The sequence below is a fragment of the Ailuropoda melanoleuca genome, chromosome 2 (genome assembly GCF_002007445.2).
Source record: "Ailuropoda melanoleuca isolate Jingjing chromosome 2, ASM200744v2, whole genome shotgun sequence".
NCBI lineage: Eukaryota > Metazoa > Chordata > Mammalia > Carnivora > Ursidae > Ailuropoda > Ailuropoda melanoleuca.
Genome location: NC_048219.1, coordinates 131394575 through 131414769, shown reverse-complemented (window position 1 = coordinate 131414769; position 20195 = coordinate 131394575). Strand labels below are relative to the sequence as shown.

Below are 20195 nucleotides of genomic sequence, written 5' to 3'. Positions count from 1 at the left end.
TAGAAAAACACGAAAAATAAGAGGTGAAGAAGAGTCCCAGTCCTCTTGTTAATCACTATGGTCACAAGTTATCATGAAATAGAATAAAACAAAACTTACAATTATAGGTTAATAAAAGAAATTATTCCCATCTCTGCAAGTATCACCTATGACTTATCACTTTATGTGTTTATAGAACAGGGGGTATATCCTCTTCCCGATCTCATAAGGTTACTGTGCTAATAAAATATAATGAATGTGAAAATACAAAGTTAGAAGCCTTGAAAATGTAAAGTATACTTATTACACACTTAGTAATACAGCTCAATTGTCACAAAGTAAAAATAGCAATAAGTAAACAATAAGAAAATAATTACAAACTATAGGGAGAAAATGTCTTAATAAGATTTTATTGAGGGCAGAAATAAATACCTTTGATTAAATAAGTCAAATTACAATTACTCAAAGACAGGAAATCTCATTAATGAGTGAAAAGAAATTTAAGGTAAGAATGATCAACAAATATTTTTAATCATATTTTTAATGTGGCACTAGCTCTAAACTACTGACATCTTCTGAATGGCGTTTTATAGACTGCTCTACACTGAAAATGGGACATTCAAGTTGAGCTACTTTGGAGACATAAAGATACTGACTAATTAGACGAGCAGAAAGAATAAAAGCTATTTGGGGTATCAAAACTTCCATTGAACTACTTTCCTATGTAAGGATAGACTCAGAAAATGTAATTTGCTTTCAAGAGCAAGAATTAACACAGCTAACAACCCTCCCATATTCTACAGAACTGAGCTTAGGGAAGGGGGCAGCAGTAGGGAAAGGAAACATAAATTTAGATAATAAAACTGAACCAAGGTGATAAGATGAACAGAGTTTCTGTCAAATTCATGGGAGATTTCCTGGTAGAAGTAAATTTCTGAAGAAAGCATTAGAAATTACATGCTTTAAGACATTTAAAACCTGGTAAAACTATGAAGGGTTTTTCTGAGGTTAATTTTGCCAGGTTGAGGAATCTGACAGTTTCATTCGATATAGCCAGTCCAAAAGTTATTTGGATTAATCCATTTTCAAAGGTAATGCCATCACTGACATAAATAAACTTCTTATTTTGGGCAAGACCTTCAACCTTCTGAATCTCATTTCTTCATTTATGAAGTAAGGATAAACAATCATAATACTAACCCTCAATTTTGTTTTGAATATCAAAAAGATAGCAGAGAATTACTAAAAAGAGCTTCCTAAACTGCAAAGTACCATGAAAATGTCATTTGGCTCCTAATTAAAACACAAAAAAAGTTTATGGGCTATCAGCAGGACCCCATAACGTAAAGCTAGGAAATTAAGTTGGATAGTTACTATTCCAGCATTCACAAGAAGTTTGCTAATTCCTAAGTTAACCATTTTCTCTAAGTCTTGATTTAGTGTTATCCATCACTGTATCTGTGTTTTTCTGAAAAATGTACTGTATTTAACTTCATATAGTCTTTTTGGCTCTACTTATGTATTTATGTATTTTATTTTATTTTTTCTAGTTATGTATTTTAAAGGGAAAGCTCTTTATAGGCGTAGTATGAAATTCTGGGAAAGAAGGAAAAGAAGGTCTATCTAACCCATTTTTTCTGTTTTGATTTTGTTTTTGCTTAATATTGTAGGCCAAGATATCTTTCCATATTTACTTTTCTTTTCATGCATATTGCAATGTATGCATGCCTATCAGCTCCAATGACCAAATAAATAATTTTTAAGTAATTAAACTATCATTAAAATGTGGGCAGCATTCACTTCAAGCCATTCTCTTTCTTCAGACAGTGGTTGTAGTGTAATATAAGGAACACATAGCTTACAGTCAGAGGCTTTTAGATGGAACAAGGGCCCTGAAAGTTGCAGAATTTCTATTTTCTTACTGAAAAATGGGAATGACACTTAATTCATGAGACTATTTGGAAGATTAAATTATGTCTATTTTTTTGTATAATATTCTTTCACTTCTGGAATCAAAAAAACATTCACAGAGTTTTGGAGGGTTTTTTTTTCCCATTACTACAATATAATTTAGACATTAAAGTTTCCCTTAAGTCTTTCTACTTTACAAGTAAATTCTACATGGAACTGCTTTTATTTCTTTTTTCCAAAATAGAAATTTTTGAAAACCACCTGCATCGTTGCTTTATTTTTATTTTTAAAATCTCCATTAACTATTTCATTTATACTCTTTCAAAACTCTTTTTCTATTATTTTGCTTTTACTAAAATGTGTTTGTCTTCCAGAACAAAAGATACAGGAGTTCTTTCCTCTATTTCCAGAGTAACAGTAAAATGCTTCCTAAGCATAGCTCCTTGTGTTATATGGACATAACAGACTTCTAATACAAATCTTTCATCCCAGGGGTTAGTCATAATATTAAATTACAAGATAATCACAACTGCATCACTTGGCATCCTCTGGAATTCATGAGTTTTAATTCGGTTTAAAATAAATGGCCATAACTTTCTGTTCTATTCTAAATTAACATTTTCCCTATGAACTGATTTTTTATTTGATTATTTAGTGCATTTGAATATTGAAAAATTCCATGTCTAGCTTTATGGGTTTTTTCCTTCAATTTCTTTATGGTGACAACTTAATTAAGCACAATAGTGAAAAACAATATATATTAAATGGGAGTCAGAATACCTAGGTTCTTGTTCTAGATGTGCCACTGACAAGTTGGACCACGTTTCTCTGAGTTTCAACTTCTTTTATCTTAAACAAGGGAGTAGGAGAAAGTTAATTTTAAGCTCTCATATGCTGATCATAAGAATTAATTTTCCAAAGGTACACATACAGAGAATTATAAGGAAAAAGGAATAACAAAAATCAGCTATACCCATATGAGTAAAATAGATTAAGGGAAAAAAATATATATACCTGCAATTTCTTCTAAAGTGTTGGCATGCATGTCCAGCAACACAGTTCCATTCAGAATACAACTTCTCAGCTCAAACAAGCTGTGCAATGAAAGAGTAGCCACATAGGGTTTGCTCCACCTTTCTCCTCCATCTTCCACATCTTCTTCAAACTTCAACCACCTACACAAATAAATATTATCAGCACACTGAATATTCTATTGTAGATGAATGACTCTTTGTCCCAAGAATAAAAAGTAGTAACAGAAAGATATTCACATTGCTTCATGGTTTTGTGGGTTTGGAAGTAAAAACTAGCTCAAGTCATTTGGTTTATTTCATTTTAATTCCATTTAATAAGCATTCTTCTTGTCATTGGAAGTTGTATAAAGACAAAGAAAAACTCAACTGTTATTTTTATTAGTTTGTTGATATCCGAGAAAATATCTTAATATAAATGTTTATTCAGTGGCCACAACAAATCTGCTGTAGAATTAACAGAATATACTTCATAGAAGGAAAATGGCAATTCAAAAAGATGCAAAAGAAAATGAAAGAATACTCATTTTTCTTCAGTGGGAGGTCTTAAAATGGAATATCAATTTTTAGGAAAGCTAGTATAATTTTGGGCCTGTCCTATAAGAAAAATACTTATTAGGTCTGCTTGGATGAAATCTAGTGATTGCAGTCATTTCCTAGAGACTACAGAAACCTATAAGAATGGAGCTTAGCCTCCAATCCCTGAGCCTTCTTGCCCAGATGGAGAACAGAAAAGCCTTGATGTCAAGACGCCAAATGAGAGACACTGCCTTCTTAGAGTGAAATGAATAATAATATCTGAGTTTGTTTAACTAAGATAAATGGAAAGAATAAAGAGAAACCAGCAATTCCACTGGTCTGGCACAAGCACTATGTCTCTTATTCTTTTAGGGACTTGTTCTCTAATCCTAATAGATGACCAGTTTAATTCCTCCATTTTTAATGAATCTTAAATAAAGGCTAAATTGCTTTCCTTCCCTTTCCCTCTGCCATTTTCCTCATTTCTCCTCTCCTTAGTCATTTTTGCTCTAACTTCGTCTCTCCATGCAATATCACTCAAATTGTCTCTAAAATACTATATTATTGTTGTATGTAATCAAATGATCTAACTCCAACAGCAACTAGTTAGGGAATCAGTGGATCAGCCAAAAATAACTAACCAAAAGGGTTAATCAGAATGATTAATGTGCAAAGTTCCAAGAAAGATAAAGAAAGCTATGTATCCATCCTCACTGTTCAGGAAGCAATAAGTTGTCAGGAAATGAAAAGGAAACCAATAGGGAAGAACAGCTATGCCTGCCAACAGTTGACAGACAGGGAATACCTATACCTCTCATAAGTTTGTAAGATACTTGAAGGTTGAAAAAACATATTTAAGCCCCAAATCACTGACAGCATTTCTTCAATGGTGGCAATTTTATAGAATATTTTTGTGTATACAGTTGGGAATATTTCACATTAGTGATTCTTAATGATTTTCAGGCCTTGATAGGGCCATAATACTTCATAAATCATGTGATTGTCGTTAGTACTGTTCATCAGCTAGTTGTCCCTCTCTATCCAGTAGAGAATAGGATATCACTGCCTGGCTCCCTTTTGACTGGGTGAGACCATATGACTATTGACTAGTTCTGGACAATGAATTGTGAGCAGAAATTACGTGTGTCACTTCCAGACTGTGCTTTTGTCCATTTTTCTAATTGATTTGTTTTCATACTGTTGAAATTTGGGAGTTCTTTGCATCTTTTATATATAATATTTTTGTCAAATATATGGTTTGCAAATATTTTCTCCTTGTCTATAGCTTGTCCTTATCCTCTTAACAGGGTCTTTCACAGCACAAAGGTTTTAATTTTGGTGAAGTCCAATTTATGAATATTTTCTTTTATGATTTGTGCTTTGGATATAATGTCTAAAAATTCATCATCTAGGTCCTAGGTCCTCCTAGGATTTTCACCTATATTTTTCTCTCAAATTTGTATAACTTTATGTTTTACATTTAGATTTATGACTTATTTTGAATTAATTTTGTATACACTATGAGGTATTAATATTTTTTCTACCTATAGATCTCTAATTATTCCAGTACCATTGATGAAAAGACAATCCTTTTTCCACTAAATAGCTTTTGCCCTTTGTCAAAAATCAGGTAGCTGTACTTGGGTTGGTCTTTCTCAGTTCTCTATTCTACTCCATTGATCTATGTATGTCTCTGAAAAGAAATTTTAGAAACAAATCTAAATGTATTTTCCTTCCTTTAGCATAATTTCCTTCAGATTGTAGACTTGGTCTTTCAGAAAAGAATGGAATCTCTGGGAATTCCAGTTTGGTAGTTAAGATAACCAAATATATGGATGTTAGTTTGATTTAGCCATAGATTTTATGAATATTATAGGAAGAAGCATAAGATACTTTCCATAAAAAGAAACTCATGAGTTACAAATATCAAGTTTCTAAACATTTCAAGATTCAGTGCTTTAGGCCAACTCCAGAATGATGCCAAAAACATTAAGAGCTGTTTAAATAATTATTTTTAAAAGACTATATTAAAAATGATATATCTATCCTATACATGTATTCTCTCTCTCTTTCTCTCTCTCTACACACACACACACACACACACACACACACATACATGAGTATCTCTCTTTTCTGCTTCTTTATTACATTTCATATTTCAAAGATAGAAATTAAGAGGTCTGGGAACACACCAAATTCTGTTTAAAGATTTGTAGTCACTGAATAGACAGTCAGTTGCAAAATGCCTGATTGCAGTAATGACCTAAAGTACTGTAATTTATTCCAGTTTTCAAATAAACTCAGCTGACATTTGTTTGAATAGCAAACAAGAGTCTCACAGGCATAAATGAGATGTAATGAACAATGAAAAAGATCAAAACTATAGGCCAATTGTATGACATTTTCTGGTGGGGGGGAATGGGCGGATTTAAACTCTGAGATTATTTGATTTTCCTACAGTGTGTCTGGATCTGTTTTCATCCATGATTAACACATTGGAATCTCTTTCTACTTACTAAACAGCAACAACATAAAATAGGCGTTTCATGAATTCTTTGAGGATTAAGAGATGATAATCTCTTCTACAATACTCATATTAAAAATCTACAAAATAAAATTCTTCTGTAAATTAGAAATAGATGTTCTCCTTAGAAATTAACTCCTTCTGTTTATTCTATTCCTACTAATTTCTTTTAACTTTTCTAGGAATTTTTATTCTCTAGTTCCACCCAAATAGAAAGTAAAATATCATCCAAAATTATAGCCTTGGGAGAAGTTATGGATTCTTAAGAGAAAACAATCTCTTTTGGGTAGAGTTGAAGCTACAGATGGTGGAGGAGGGACATGGTTAGGGTGGAGGCTAGACAATAACATATGTAATCATAAAATGTCTATTTTAAGGGGAAAGGGAAAGTGAAATATATCCAAACCTAGAAATATTAGCTGTTCTTAAGGAGATTTTTTAAAAAGATTTTATTTATTTATTTATTTGTATGTTTGTTTATTTATTTATTTATGAGTTAGAGAGTGAGCACAGGAGCAGGGGGAGGGGCAGAGGGACAAGCAGACTCCCCGCTGAGAGGGGAGCCTGACACAGGTCTCCATCCCTAAGATCATGACCTGAGCCAAAGTCAGGTGCTTAACCCACTGAGCCACCCAGGTGCCCCTGGCTGTTCTTAATCCATATTATCTTCGCATCTCACATCTCATGGAAAAATCTTGATGATGACTTAACCTTTCTTAATTTTGAATATCAAATGCCTTCACAGCATCAATAAAATTGTTTTGATGCAATAATCCTTTTTGACACTACCATGTATGTATCAGAGGCCAACTGCTACCCCCTGCTTTGCATCTCCTGAGCTCATTTGTGGGAAGTGCTTTTAAAGGGCAACCACAGCAAGTCAAACATGTTGTCTTCGTAATTGCACAGCTGTGGTATCTTTGCATGCTTTTCTATTAATAACATTATACGTTATTTATAAGCAGGACATTGTAATTGTGTTGATTTCATTAGCCCTTGTCATATGGCTTCTTTTAGGGTTTTTAAAAGTGAACAGCTGGTTTTCACAAACATTTATTAAATAATTACGATTCAAAAATTGAGCTTCAAATTCTAAAACTTTGCTTAAGTTTTACTTGGCAACAACAGTGGGCATGAATTATTCAAGATGTGATATGTGACAGGTGCAATGTGCTGATAAAATATCCTTTTTATTTTTACTATTAGGGTAGAAAATTATTAATCTCCCCTGGAATACTAATCAAAAGAAAGAAGTGCTTCAAATAGTTATGCTAATGATTTATTAGAATCAAATTGCATTTGGAAAATCAGATGGAGTCCTAAATTAACTAAAATTAGTCTTTTTAGATGAACTAGGGCAACCAGAACAAAATTACTTCTGCCACCTTAAAACTCATACATTTCTAAATCCTCAATAAATACGTTCTGTTCTTCCCTGACGTATTGTGTCTCAGCCAAAATTCATCTACCCTCCTCTTCAATGTCTGTTACTATTTTGATTGCTCATCAGATGTCTCCTTGAACCTCAAATGGCTATACCATGCATAGGGTTCCAGAAGCATTGCTAAGAACACAGGTCCTATTTAATAACATTAGAGAATACTAATAATTAACTGGATCAACTTTTCTTTATAAATGAACAGCAATACATTTCGGTGGTTCAGGATAAACATGTTGTTCAGGTGAATCCATGAGAGCATGATAAAATCCTACTTGCTCAACTATGATGAAATGGAAGGGCTAGAGTCTAGTCTTGTTCTGCCATAACAGAGCTTCATGAGAGTGAGCAAGTCACAAGGAAGTTACTGCATAAAAGGAACAGATCACTATTTGATCTGGAAGATGAAAAGTCACCAGCCATTTTAAGAATAAAGGAGTTACTCCTGACAAAATACACATTCCAATCTTACTTCTCAGCTCTATCATGGAGGATGACAGTGAAGAAAGGAATAGAAAAGAAATGCTTCCAAAAAATACCTCTCAGCAATACAGAGACTCAAACTAACCAGAACTTCATCATACTTAACAGATATCCCTTCTTCCTGCCATCCAGGAATACCTAGTACTTCTCTAACCAGTTGAAGACAGATGCTTCCAGCCTTAAACAGGGAGGTTTGCACTTTAAATTCCTATCAACAACTCTAATCATGAGAGAGCAAAAGTCATAATGCTAATTGGTGGAGAAGATTACCATATATTGTTTTTCTGTCATCAAATAAAAAGGATGAGCATATTATATACATTTTTGATGCAGTTGGAAGAAAAAAACAGGATAGATGGCTCTTAATCTTAAAATCTACCAAGTCATATAAAAACTACTTCAACTTTGGTTCTATTTTTAATATATTATAATAGCTTCAGAAAGAAAATGATTAACTTACATGATTTTTTTTTCTAAAAAGGGGAATTCAGACAGAATAACATACCACTAATTTAAAGTACTAAAAAAGTCAAATAAAGAAAATGATTTGACATAAAATAGGTAAAGGAAATGAACAACTTAGTTCACGGGGAAAAAAATTAAAGCATATTTTTGAAAAGATGTTCAATCTCACCAAAAATTTTATTTTATTTTTTTTTCAAGATTTTATTTATTTATTCGACAGAGATAGAGACAGCCAGTGAGAGAGGGAACACAAGCAGCGGGAGTGGGAGAGGAAGAAGCAGGCTCATAGCAGAGGAGCCTGATGTGGAGCTCGATCCCATAACGCCGGAATCACGCCCTGAGCCGAAGGCAGACGCTCAACCACTGTGCCACCCAGGCACCCCTCACCAATAATTTTAAAAATGTAAATTACAACGAGATTATTTTTCATCTATAAAATTAGCAAAAAAAAATGTAAAAGTTTGATGATTTAGTCTTGCAGGGGTTTGAGGAAAATAAGCACTCTCATACACTGTTCATAGAAGTATGAATTACCAAAACATTTTATAAAGGTGATTTTGCAATATCTACAAAATTTAAAAGCCTGCTGTCATTGGTACATAAGTTCCCCTGTTAGAAATTCACCTTACCTAGGGGCGCCTGGGTGGCACAGCGGTTAAGCATCTGCCTTCAGCTCAGGGCGTGATCCTGGCGTTATGGGATCGAGCCCCACATCAGGCTCCTCTGCTGTGAGCCTGCTTCTTCCTCTCCCACTGCCCCTGTGTGTTCCCTCTCTCACTGGCTGTCTCTATCTATGTCAAATAAATAAATAAAAATCTTTAAAAAAAAAAAAAAAAAGAAATTCACCTTACCTAATACCTACAAAATAACACCAAAACATACATGTGAGTGATCACTGAAGCAAAGTTTGCAGCAAAAGTATAAAACAACCTAAATCCCTATCAAGAGTGGCTAAATAAAGTTCATTCATATTGTTAAAGGTAATGCAATCATTAAAAAGATTGACTAATCTGTATTGATAATATGGGAAATGCTCCAAATATATCATTAAATGAAAAAGTGAGGCACGAACATTGTATATAATCCCTATAGTGTAAATTTTAAAAGGGCATACATTTTCATGCAGATCTAGGTATTAAAATTTTTATGAGAAGAGATACAAGAATAGTGATTACCTTTGAAGAGAGGTAATGTGAGCAAGAGTAGAGGATACTTTTGCTTTTTTATCTTTCTATACTTTTGGAATTTTAAATTCTAGCAGTTCATTTTATTTTTTTAAATGTTAACAGAGGTGAACTAGGTAATAGCCATTTTAATTTTCTTCTATTTATTTCAAGTATTTTTTAAGTAAAAGGGACCTGTAAAGACCATTTAAAACATATCAAACAAGAATTAACTAACCCAGTATTATTTATAATATCATGACTGAACATTTAATTTCACACTAACTCTGGATAGAGTTAAGGCAATGATTAAATGCAACCACAAGTTTAATATGATCCAGGGGTGTACTGTGGCTTTCAGAGGGCCATTCAATCCCCTGGCCACTAACAACCATGGCCAACAGAAAGGATTTCTAACAACAAGAGCTGTATGACCATGGAAGGGATAACCTAACAAAACAGTCAAACCTATGTCAGAGGACGTGTTCAAGCATATCCTGCCTCCTCTTCCTATGCCGCCCTTTCTGCTTTTCTTCCTAGCTAAGTCCAAGTCACCCTTCAAGAGCCAGCTCAGAGATCACCTCCTCTAGGAAAGCTACTTTTTTTTTAAAGATTTTATTTATTTATTTGAGAGGCGAGAAAGCACATGAGAGGAATGAGGGCAGAGGGAGAAGCGGACTCCCAGCTGAGCAGGGAGCCTGAAGGCAGACACTTAACTGACTGAGCCACCCAGGTGCCCCTCCAGGTAAGCTATCTTGAGCCCTCTCCTTCACCCTTTGGTTTAGATCCTTGCTACTCAAAATGTGATCCTCAAACCAAAAACATTGGTGCGACATCAGCTGGGAAGCTTATTAGAAATGCAGGATCTGAGATTCCATGCCTGAGGAATACTGAGTCTACATTTCAGCAAGACCCCAGGTGATTTGCATTCACATTAAAATTTGGGAAGCAGTGGTTAAAGGACAACCCTTGGTGTGCCCACAATTCCTTGTGGACATTCATTCATGCATTCATTATACAGTATTTACAACTTTACTTGTCTAAATCCCTCATTAAACTGTGAGATTGTTAAAGGCAGGGTCTGAGATTTTTGTTGTTCTCTATCCCTTACACCTGGCACATAATAGATATTCCATAAATATTTGTTAAATGAATGAGCAAAAAGTCAAGAATGAATGAATGAATGAAAAGTAAATGCAGGGGCGCCTGGGTGGCACAGCGGTTAAGCGTCTGCCTTCGGCTCAGGGCGTGATCCCGGCGTTATGGGATCGAGCCCCACATCAGGCTCCTCTGATATGAGCCTGTTTCTTCCTCTCCCACTCCCCCTGCTTGTGTTCCCTCTCTCTCTGGCTGTTTCTATCTCTGTCAAATAAATAAATAAAATCTTTAAAAAAAAAAAAAAGATTAAAAAAAAAAGTAAATGCAAAATTTAGCTTATGATTGTTTTATAGTAATTTGTCAATTATATGGCAATATAGAAATATTAATTACAGTTGACAGAAAAGTAATTTTTTGAAGTTATTTTGAAAAAACACTGTGTTTAAATGTATACATAGCCTAGAAACACATTACAAAATATTTTTACCTTCACCAAATAGTACATAAATAAATCCAGGACTATACCTAAAGCCTCTTATAATGTTTTCCCTTTCTTTAAAAAAGTCCCACACTCAAATTATCATATACCATCACTAGTTTGGGCACAGGCCAACAGTTGAAAAGATAGAAATAAATTACTTTTAGATCCCTATTGTTTTCCCGATGACACACAAATTATGCTACAGTTTATCTTTCAGGCTGCAGCTGTTGCTGGCTCTGTGTCACTGTTTACTATAATTGCTGCCTTCAGATTCCATTCTGACCCACATCCCATTATAGGATATGCCCAGGCCAGATGAGCAATTTCAGAAATCCACAGCACGCATGGATGTTTGCAAAATCATGGCTTTACAAATCTCTTTTCCGATAGCATGAACATTGTTTAGTATACCTTCACCCTTCAACAAAAATCCTCACCTGGCTGTTTCTCGCCATTCAGCATCCTCACCTTCACGCCAGCAAATCTCATCCAGTTCTGTGAAAAGGTCATGAGGAATGTGTTCCTCATCATCATCCTCAGTTCCAAGAATAAACTGTACTCGCTGTGACGGGGTGTCTATAGAAAGTGAGAGACATGAACATGCATTACCATGACTTCAAGCTTAAAATTTCCTGGTCACCAACTTCGACATCACTCCAAACGCACACCTCCCTGCCGCCCCCCCAACTGCAACAGTCATCTAGAGTAGACTTGGGAAATTAAAACTAAATTTAGAAAAAAGACAAACTAAATTTAGCATTACATGAAGTCTAGTACAATTTGGGAGCATAATTATGTAATATGCAAATATAGGATGTATATATATTATCAAAAATAATATTAAATGTTATGATCATTTGGGGATTATTTATACTTATCATAGAAACTATTTCTGTATCTCCCTCACACACATACACACATTTTCTCTCATCATAAATGCTATACTTTACAGTAATATTCAGAAGAACAGACTACGATAAAACTCGCTTATACTAAAACAACACCGAATGTAATTCACCATGAACTCCTTTGTGATGCTTTTTTATAGTCACACCTTTGCCCCTTCCCCAACCCCTGACAACCACTAATCTGGTCTCCACTCCTATAGTTTTGCCTTTCCCAGAATGCTATAAAAATGGAAACCAAACCCCAAATCATCTGCCTGCTACATCATCTACTGGTGGTGTTTGCTTAAACATTCAAAGATCTCTTATGACCATGACTATGGCACAAGTCACTATGTTCTTGGTAGGGGAGCAAAATAATGTGTGGTTTGGACACAACACACACAATCTCAAGGGTGCACAAGATGTTCCTGGAAAGAACGTGTTTTCACAATTTGGGGGGCTCTGTAGTGGAGACCTATATAATTTGGGGACATAGATTGACAGTGTTTCCTACAAAGCTTCCAGTCCAGCTAGTTGGCCTTAGAGTTTCCAGTTCAGTTCAGTTAACTGGGTTCCTGTTTTTACAGGGACTACTCGAGGACAGTTAGTCCATTCTGACCTATTTGCCCATGCTACCCGTGAGGTGGCATTCACTCATTCCACTATGTGATGGCTACAGAAGAGAAGGTAGGGAAGACATCCAAAGGTGTTAATAGGTTTTTTTGTGTATAGGAGATGCAGGCACTGAAGACATCCTGCATTTCTGATAAACTTCTTAAGGTTAAAAGCATTGGTGGTAAGAGTCACCTAGCAGAGAATGGCAAGACAGCAGTCAATTAAATTTAAGGCACTTGTCACAGCTTGAGAGGCACATCAAGGTATTTTCCTTTATGAGGAATACTCCAGGGGAAGTTCTGAAAGATCATTAAATTCCCTTCCATTCCCTTCATCAAGTGTGTTCCATTCCAGTAGCTATAATTTCACCTCCTTTCCAATTATCCTCTACTCTAAATATTCCCAACTTTATTTGTCCATTCTTTCACTCTCTGAGGATTAAAAAAAAAAAAAAGAATTCATGGGGATTTTGCCTTCATTATTTCCTCTTTGGTTTATATTTTTAAAAGATTATCTGATTGCTTACCTAGATATCTTTACTAGGTTGCTGGACACAAAATACAAAAGCCATTCTATCCCTATGCTGTAGAAAAAAATATTTAAAAATCTAGTAGGAAAAAAAATTCCATTTATTTTAGAAGCAAAAATATAAGGTTATCTAGGAACAAATTTTTAAAATTATGTAATACATTTGTGATGAAAATTATAAAACTTTATTAAATGATATAAAAGTAAACCTAAATAAATGAATGAATGTATACAAATGGAAAGGTTCAATAGTGGAAAAATTCATAAATTCAATGTTATTCCAACAAGACATTTGGTATTCTCAAATTTTTAAAAAATACAACAGAGGGGTGTCTGGATGGCTCGGTCAGTTAAGCGTCTGCCTTTGGCTCAGGTCATGATGCCCGGGGCCCTATCAGGCTCCCTGCTCAGCAGGAAGTCTGCTTGTCCCTCTTCCTCAGCCTCTCTCCCTGCTTATAGTTCTCTTTCTCATTCTCCCTGTCAAATAAATAAAATATTTTAAAATTAATTAATTTAAAAAAACACAAAAGAATGAGTAAATCGATAATGAACATTTTATATTAACGAACTGAATTTTATATTAAATATTTTAAATATAATAATTAATAGTATAATACTATAATAAAAATATATTAAATATTTTTGTGAAGATAAACCAATTAATGTTATTTACAAGATTAGGTTATAATAATCACAGCTGAGGATTTCAGAAGTCAAAAGTGAAAAATATACAAATAATATAAAATAAAATAAAGCATAATACTTTCTGTATAAATAGATGTTTGTGGTGAGGCCCTAGACCCTGCCTATCTCATTAGCGTTATCTTCTGCCACTCTTTCCCTTGTTATTCCATTCAGGGTACATTAGCTTTCTTCTAGATTCTTAAAAATACCATGTTCCTGTCCATGTCAGGGTCATTGCACACACTGTTTTCTCTAGCTCTCCTGTATATCTTTCAGCATCTACTTCAATGTAAGATACTTCAGCAAGCCTATCCAAACAGCCTTACAAAATACACACACATACACACATGTAAGCACATTCATATGCAAACAATTAAGTTAGGCATCTGTTATCCCAATTCACAGCACTCTGTACTTCTCCTTGTTACATTTATCTTGATAGTAATTTTAAATTGATTGTATAATAGTAAATTAAATATTTTAAATAGTCAAAATTAGTCTCTTGGAAAAAGATAGGGACAAATCCCAAGAAAGAAAATTATGCATGCAAAAATGCTTTTCAGATTATAAAGCATTATATAAATATTACTGATGATGATTGATGGTAATGCTAGTGGTACTGGTGATGGTTAAAATAATAATAGAGGTCTGCCAAAATAGATTTAGAATTTGAAGTAGGGAGAATGAGAAAATAATAGTGCCATTGATTAAAAGAGAGTTGTAACATGGGTGGACCTTGAAAGCATTATGCTAAGTGAAATTAAGGCAGACAGAGAAAGATAAATACTGTATGATCTCACTTATCTGTGGAATCAAAACAAACAAAAAAAGAAACACACACACACACACACACACACATACACAAAAGAGCACCTACTAAACTCATAGAAAAAGAGATTTGTGGTTACCAGGGGCAACAGGTGGGTGAGGGGAGCTACGGGGAGAATTGGAAGAAGGTGGTTGAAAGGTATAAACTTTAAGTTATAAAATGAATAAATACCAGGCATGTAATGTAAACATGATGGATATGGTTGACACTGCTGTATGATATTTAGGAAAGTTGTTAAGAGAATAGATCTTGAGAGTTCTTATCACAAGGGGGGCGCCTGGGTAGCTCAGCTGTTAAGCATCTGCCTTCGGCTCAGGTCATGATCCCAGGGTCCTGGGATCGAGCCCTACATTGGGCTCCCTGCTTGGTAGGAAGCCTGCTTCTCTCTCTCCCACTTGCCTTGCCTGTGTTCCCTCTCTCGCGTTCTCTCTCTGTCAAATAAATAAATAAAATCTTAAAAAAAAAAAAAGAGTTCTTATCAAAAGGAAAATTTTTTTCCGTCTCTTCTTTTTATTGTGTTTATATGAGATAATGGAGGGTGGATGTTGATTAAGCTACTCTGGTAATTATTTCACAATATATGTAAATCAAACCATCATGCTGTACACCTTAAATGGGCTGTGTGTCAATTATTCCTCAAAAAAAAAAAAAACTAGAGAAAAAGAAGGGTTGTCAGAATGAGAAGCACTATTACAGACTGAGAGCTCAAAAAACAACTTTTAGATATGCTTAATTTGAGGTGACTTTGGGACAAACATATAAAGATAGTCACAGAGAAACTGGAGATTTGATTCTGGAAAAGAGGACAGGGTCAGTGATAGAGACATGGGTGGCATTTAGAGAAGTCATATGATTATAATGAATGAGGACTCAAAAATGAAAGAGTAGGGAGAGAAAAAGAGTCAACATTGGGGAAATAATCAGCTTTAAGATTTGGGAGAAGGAAGAGGAGTTAACAAAAGAATCAGAAAAGGAATAGACAGATATGTAAAAGGATCAATACATTAAATATTAATTAATGAGTACATTCCATAGGTCAGGTTCTATTCTAGGCAGTGAATTAGACTGATTTAAACAGAAAAAAATCTCTGCCCTTGTAGATTGTAGAGCTGATGAAGAGAGTAATATAACAGGGGCCATGTTTGAAAAGGATTTCAAAAGAACAAGAGGTAAATAACGCCAGATGCTATAGAATCGATAAGAACTGAATAAGACTACAGGCTTTGGTTAGTCTAATGTTCAATAGTACCAGAATTCCAGGGAACATGTATTATTTTACTATCAGAAAGAAATAAATAAGCTGTTTCCATTTGGAATATAGACTATATTTTCAATAAATGGTTAGTTAAGAAAATCAAACTTACAGAGTTACAATACTGGAAGAAAACCCCTAATAGAATCATAATTGCAAATAAGCAAATTCCCTAGCAAAGTTCATCTTTTCATTATTAGATATGTTACTTATATTGTTATAATTACATATTAATACCATGTTCTTAAGTACATTTTTCCTAACCATGAATGAAAATATTCTTTCTGTCGGCCCTGTTCCAAAGTTCTCTATTTTTTAGGCACTTTCTGGAAAATAGTCAATAGATAAGTTGAGAAATATATTTTTCATAACAACATAACAAGTACAATGGCAGAAGTGAATCAGGAAACTTACATTTTACATATGTGATCTTACTGTCTTGAAGACATTTTTGCTCTATGCTATATGACATTTAGCTCAAGGGAGCAATTTCACAAAACGACATGTTTACCATTATGCATATCTGAATTACTGTATCCTTGTTTCTTCCTCTTTATCTTTGTTGTACTTTAGGTAAATCAATATTCAGATAATCTATCTTACGAAATTGTTAAATAGTGACTATTTTAATGGTTCTGTTTCAAATTCATGTCTTCAGTCTTTGCAGATCAATAATATCTTCCAACTTCATTTGAACTTTAAAATTTTGCTCATATTTTTTGAAGTTATATATAGTCTGTTCATTTAGAGTCCTACATTTAGAGTCCTACATTTCATTCATTTACATAATTGAAATAGTATATTTACTGCTATTAATGCTAATTAGCTCATTCTTTTATAAGGTGACAGATTAATAAAATAAATATTTCAGCTGACGCACCAAGAACCAATAGGTATTTATCTACAAAGAGGACGTAAGACTACAAACAGAATTTACAAACCATGTCCCTAAAAACCTAGTTATCTAATTCCTCATGACTATAAAAGAGTCATAAGTTGAAAACATAGACATATTTTGGAGAAGATTTTTTCAGAGAAAGCTATAATGTGAGTCCCAAGTCTCCTTGCTCCCCTACAAAGGCAGGGAAGAGGGTGTCTGCCTCTCACTCAAGTCAAGCAAGCAGAGCTCCAAGGGCATCAAAAGGGCTTGATATGCTTCCTGGAATGGACTGGGATATGATTTCTGCCTGAGAAACACAAAGTCTGCCCAGCTGCTGATGGCTGAGATTGCTGCTTAGATAACATACTCTTCTAGTATTTATGAAGGCAGTGAGAGTATGTGTATTTTCTGTGAATCATATATGGGCCACAGGAGAGACAGACAGACAGAGACGCAGAGAGAAAAAGAATGTGGAATGTGGGCTTCTTTTGATCCTGTCCCAGAGGCTGCCAAGCAGCAGAGACAAGACTTCAGCAGAAAGAATCTGTCACTATAGCTGAATGCCAATGGGGAGGACAGGATGAGGAGGAATAAATAATAAGGCAGAAGAGTGTTGGTGAGAGACCCTCCAGGGGAGAATGAGTAAATTCAAATTCTTATTAAGCCTAGAGAGTGTGATATCAGCTTGCAATAGTACTAGTTAAATCAAAACCTTCCTGCCCTACCCTCTTTAGCTCTTTTCATTTCCTATGCTCCAAATCTGACAGGATCAGAAACCAGAGTTAGGACAACGATGGAGCATCTGGAAAAAGAAGTTCAAGGTAGGAGGGAAAAAAAAGACAACTACATCCTCTTTCCTCAACTGCAGCAGGCCTGGGCAAGAGAAGGGGAAAAAGCCTTATGGTTAAAGCCAAGTTGAAACTTTCACTCTTACACGAGACTAAATATTTTAGTTACTGATTAGAGGACTTTGAGTTACCTAAAAGTGACTAGAAAAGCTGGGGAGCCTACCAGTGTTCTCATTCGGGAGAAGAATAACAATTAGACTCACTGAATAAATTCAAAGAGATGGTGTAAGACAGAAATAGTTATGATAGTTATGATTAAGTCCCACAAGGAATATTCATTCAATGTAACAGTTAAAGAATCTTACAAATGATTGTAATTCTTTTATATTCAGAAATGGGTCATTTTTTTTAAAGATTTTATTCATTTATTTGACAGAGAGAGAGACAGCCAGCGAGAGAGGGAACACAGCAGGGGGAGTGGGAGAAGAAGAAGCAGGCTCCCAGGGGAGGAGCCTGATGTGGGGCTCGATCCCAGGACTCTGGGATCACTCCCTGAGCCGAAGGCAGACGCTTAACCACTGTGCCACCCAGGCGCCCCCAGAAATGGGTCATTAACCTTTAAACTCTGTTTTATTGAAATAGTAGTTGACTACAATGAGATTATAAAAAGAGAGAAAAGAGACAAAACAGATTTTTAATTTATTAATATCTTCTATAGGTCAGTTATTTTCATATACTCTCTCGTATGTCTTACAGTAACCTAGCTGAAAGGGCAGTGGTATTAATCTTAAAATGCAGTGCAAATAATGAAGGAGCCGAAAAAACAGTACATGCATGTTCATGGATAGGGTGACTCATGTTGTGAAGATGTCAGTTCTTCCCAATGTGATTGGGATTCTGTGCAATCTAATTAAAATGCCAGAAAGTTATTTTATGGACATCAACAAACTGATTATAGGGTTTGTATGGAGAGGAAAATGATCCAGCATAGCCAACATAATATTGAAAAAGAAGAACAGTTAGAGAACTGGTACTACCTGACTTCAATGCTTACTATAAAGTGACAGTAATTCAGACAATGTGAAATTGGTAAAAGAATAGACAAATAGATCAATAGAACAGAGAGCCCAGAAATAAACCCCATAAATATAGTCAACTAATCTTTGATAAAGATGCAAAAGCAATACAATGGAGCAAAGGTAGCCTTTTTAACAAATGATGCTAGAACAACTGGATATCCACATGCAAAAAAAAAAATGAATCTAGACACAGACTTTATGCCCTTCATAAAAAATAACTGAAAATGGATCATATTCCTAAATGTAAAACACAAATCTGTACAATTCCTAGAAGTTAACATAGGAGAAAGCCTAGACGATATTCAGTATGGTGGTGCCTTTTTAGATGCAACATCAAAGACACTATCCATGAAATAAAGAATTGATAAGCTGGAATTCATTAAAATTAAAAATTTCTTAAAAATTATTTAAAAATTAAACTAAATTAAATTAAAGAGTAAGAGAAAATATTTGCAAAAGACATATCTAATAAAGGACTGTGATTCAAAATACACAAAGAACATTTAAAACTCAACAATAAGAAAACAAACAGCCCAATTTTAAAAAATGGGCCAAAGACAGAAGACACAAACAGACATTTCTCTGAAGAGACATCCAGATGGCCAATGGACACATGGAAAGATGCTCAACATCACTCATCATCAGGAGAATCAAATCAAATCAAAACTATAATGAGATATCACCTCATATCTGTCAAAATGGCTAAAATAAAAAATACAAGAAAAACCGGTACTGGCAAGGATGTGGAGAAAAAAGGAATCTTCTTGCACTGTTGGTGGGAATGCAAACTGGTGCAGCCACTGTGGAAAACAGTACGGGGTTTCCTCAAAAGTTAAAAACAGAACTACCTTATGATCCAGCAATTGCACTACTGGGTATTTACTCAAAAAATACAAGAACACTAATTCAAATGGGTACATGCACCCCTATGTTTATAGCAGCATTATTTATAATACCAAATTATGGAAGAAGCCCAAGTGTCCAATGATAGGTGAATGGATAAAGAAGTGGTATATATATGAATGGAATGTTATTCATCGATAAAAAAGAACGAAATCTTGCCATTTGCAATGACATGGATGGAGGTAGAGAGTATAATGTTAAGCTACATAAGTCAGAGAAAGACAAATATCATATGATTTCATTCATATGTGGAATTTAAGAAACAAAACAAAAGAGCAAAGGAAAAAAGCGAGAGAGAGACAAACCAAGAAACACTTTTAACTATAAAGAACAAACTGATGGTTACCAGAGGGGTAGTGGGTGTGGGATGGGTGAAATAGGTGATGGGGATGAAGGAGTGCACTTGTCGTGATGAGCACTGGGTGTTGTATGGAAGTGTTCAATCACTATATCGTACACCTGAAACTAATATAACACACTGTGTATTAACTGTATTGGAAATAAAATAAAAACTTAATAAAGAAAGAAGAATATAATAAATGAACAAATGAATAAACAAATAAACATGAGCCAAAAACCTTAACAGACACCTCACTAAATAAGATAAACAGATTGCAAATAATCCTATGAAGAAACTCTCCACATCATATGTCATCAA

The 20195-nt window shown here is 34.6% G+C and overlaps 1 protein-coding gene across 16 annotated transcripts in view; it reads right to left on the bottom strand.

Annotated features, from left to right (window-relative positions):
- SLC4A10 (solute carrier family 4 member 10) overlaps positions 1-20195 on the bottom strand; it is a 304114-nt gene that overhangs the window by 136945 nt on the left and 146974 nt on the right. For all 16 annotated transcript variants that reach the window (XM_034654639.1, XM_034654638.1, XM_034654629.1 and 13 more), the window contains exons 4-5: positions 11530-11668; positions 2905-3065 (exon numbers count right to left, since the gene is read on the bottom strand). In XM_034654639.1, coding sequence (XP_034510530.1) covers positions 2905-3065; positions 11530-11668 — 300 coding nt within the window. The remainder of the gene's footprint in view (positions 1-2904; positions 3066-11529; positions 11669-20195) is intronic.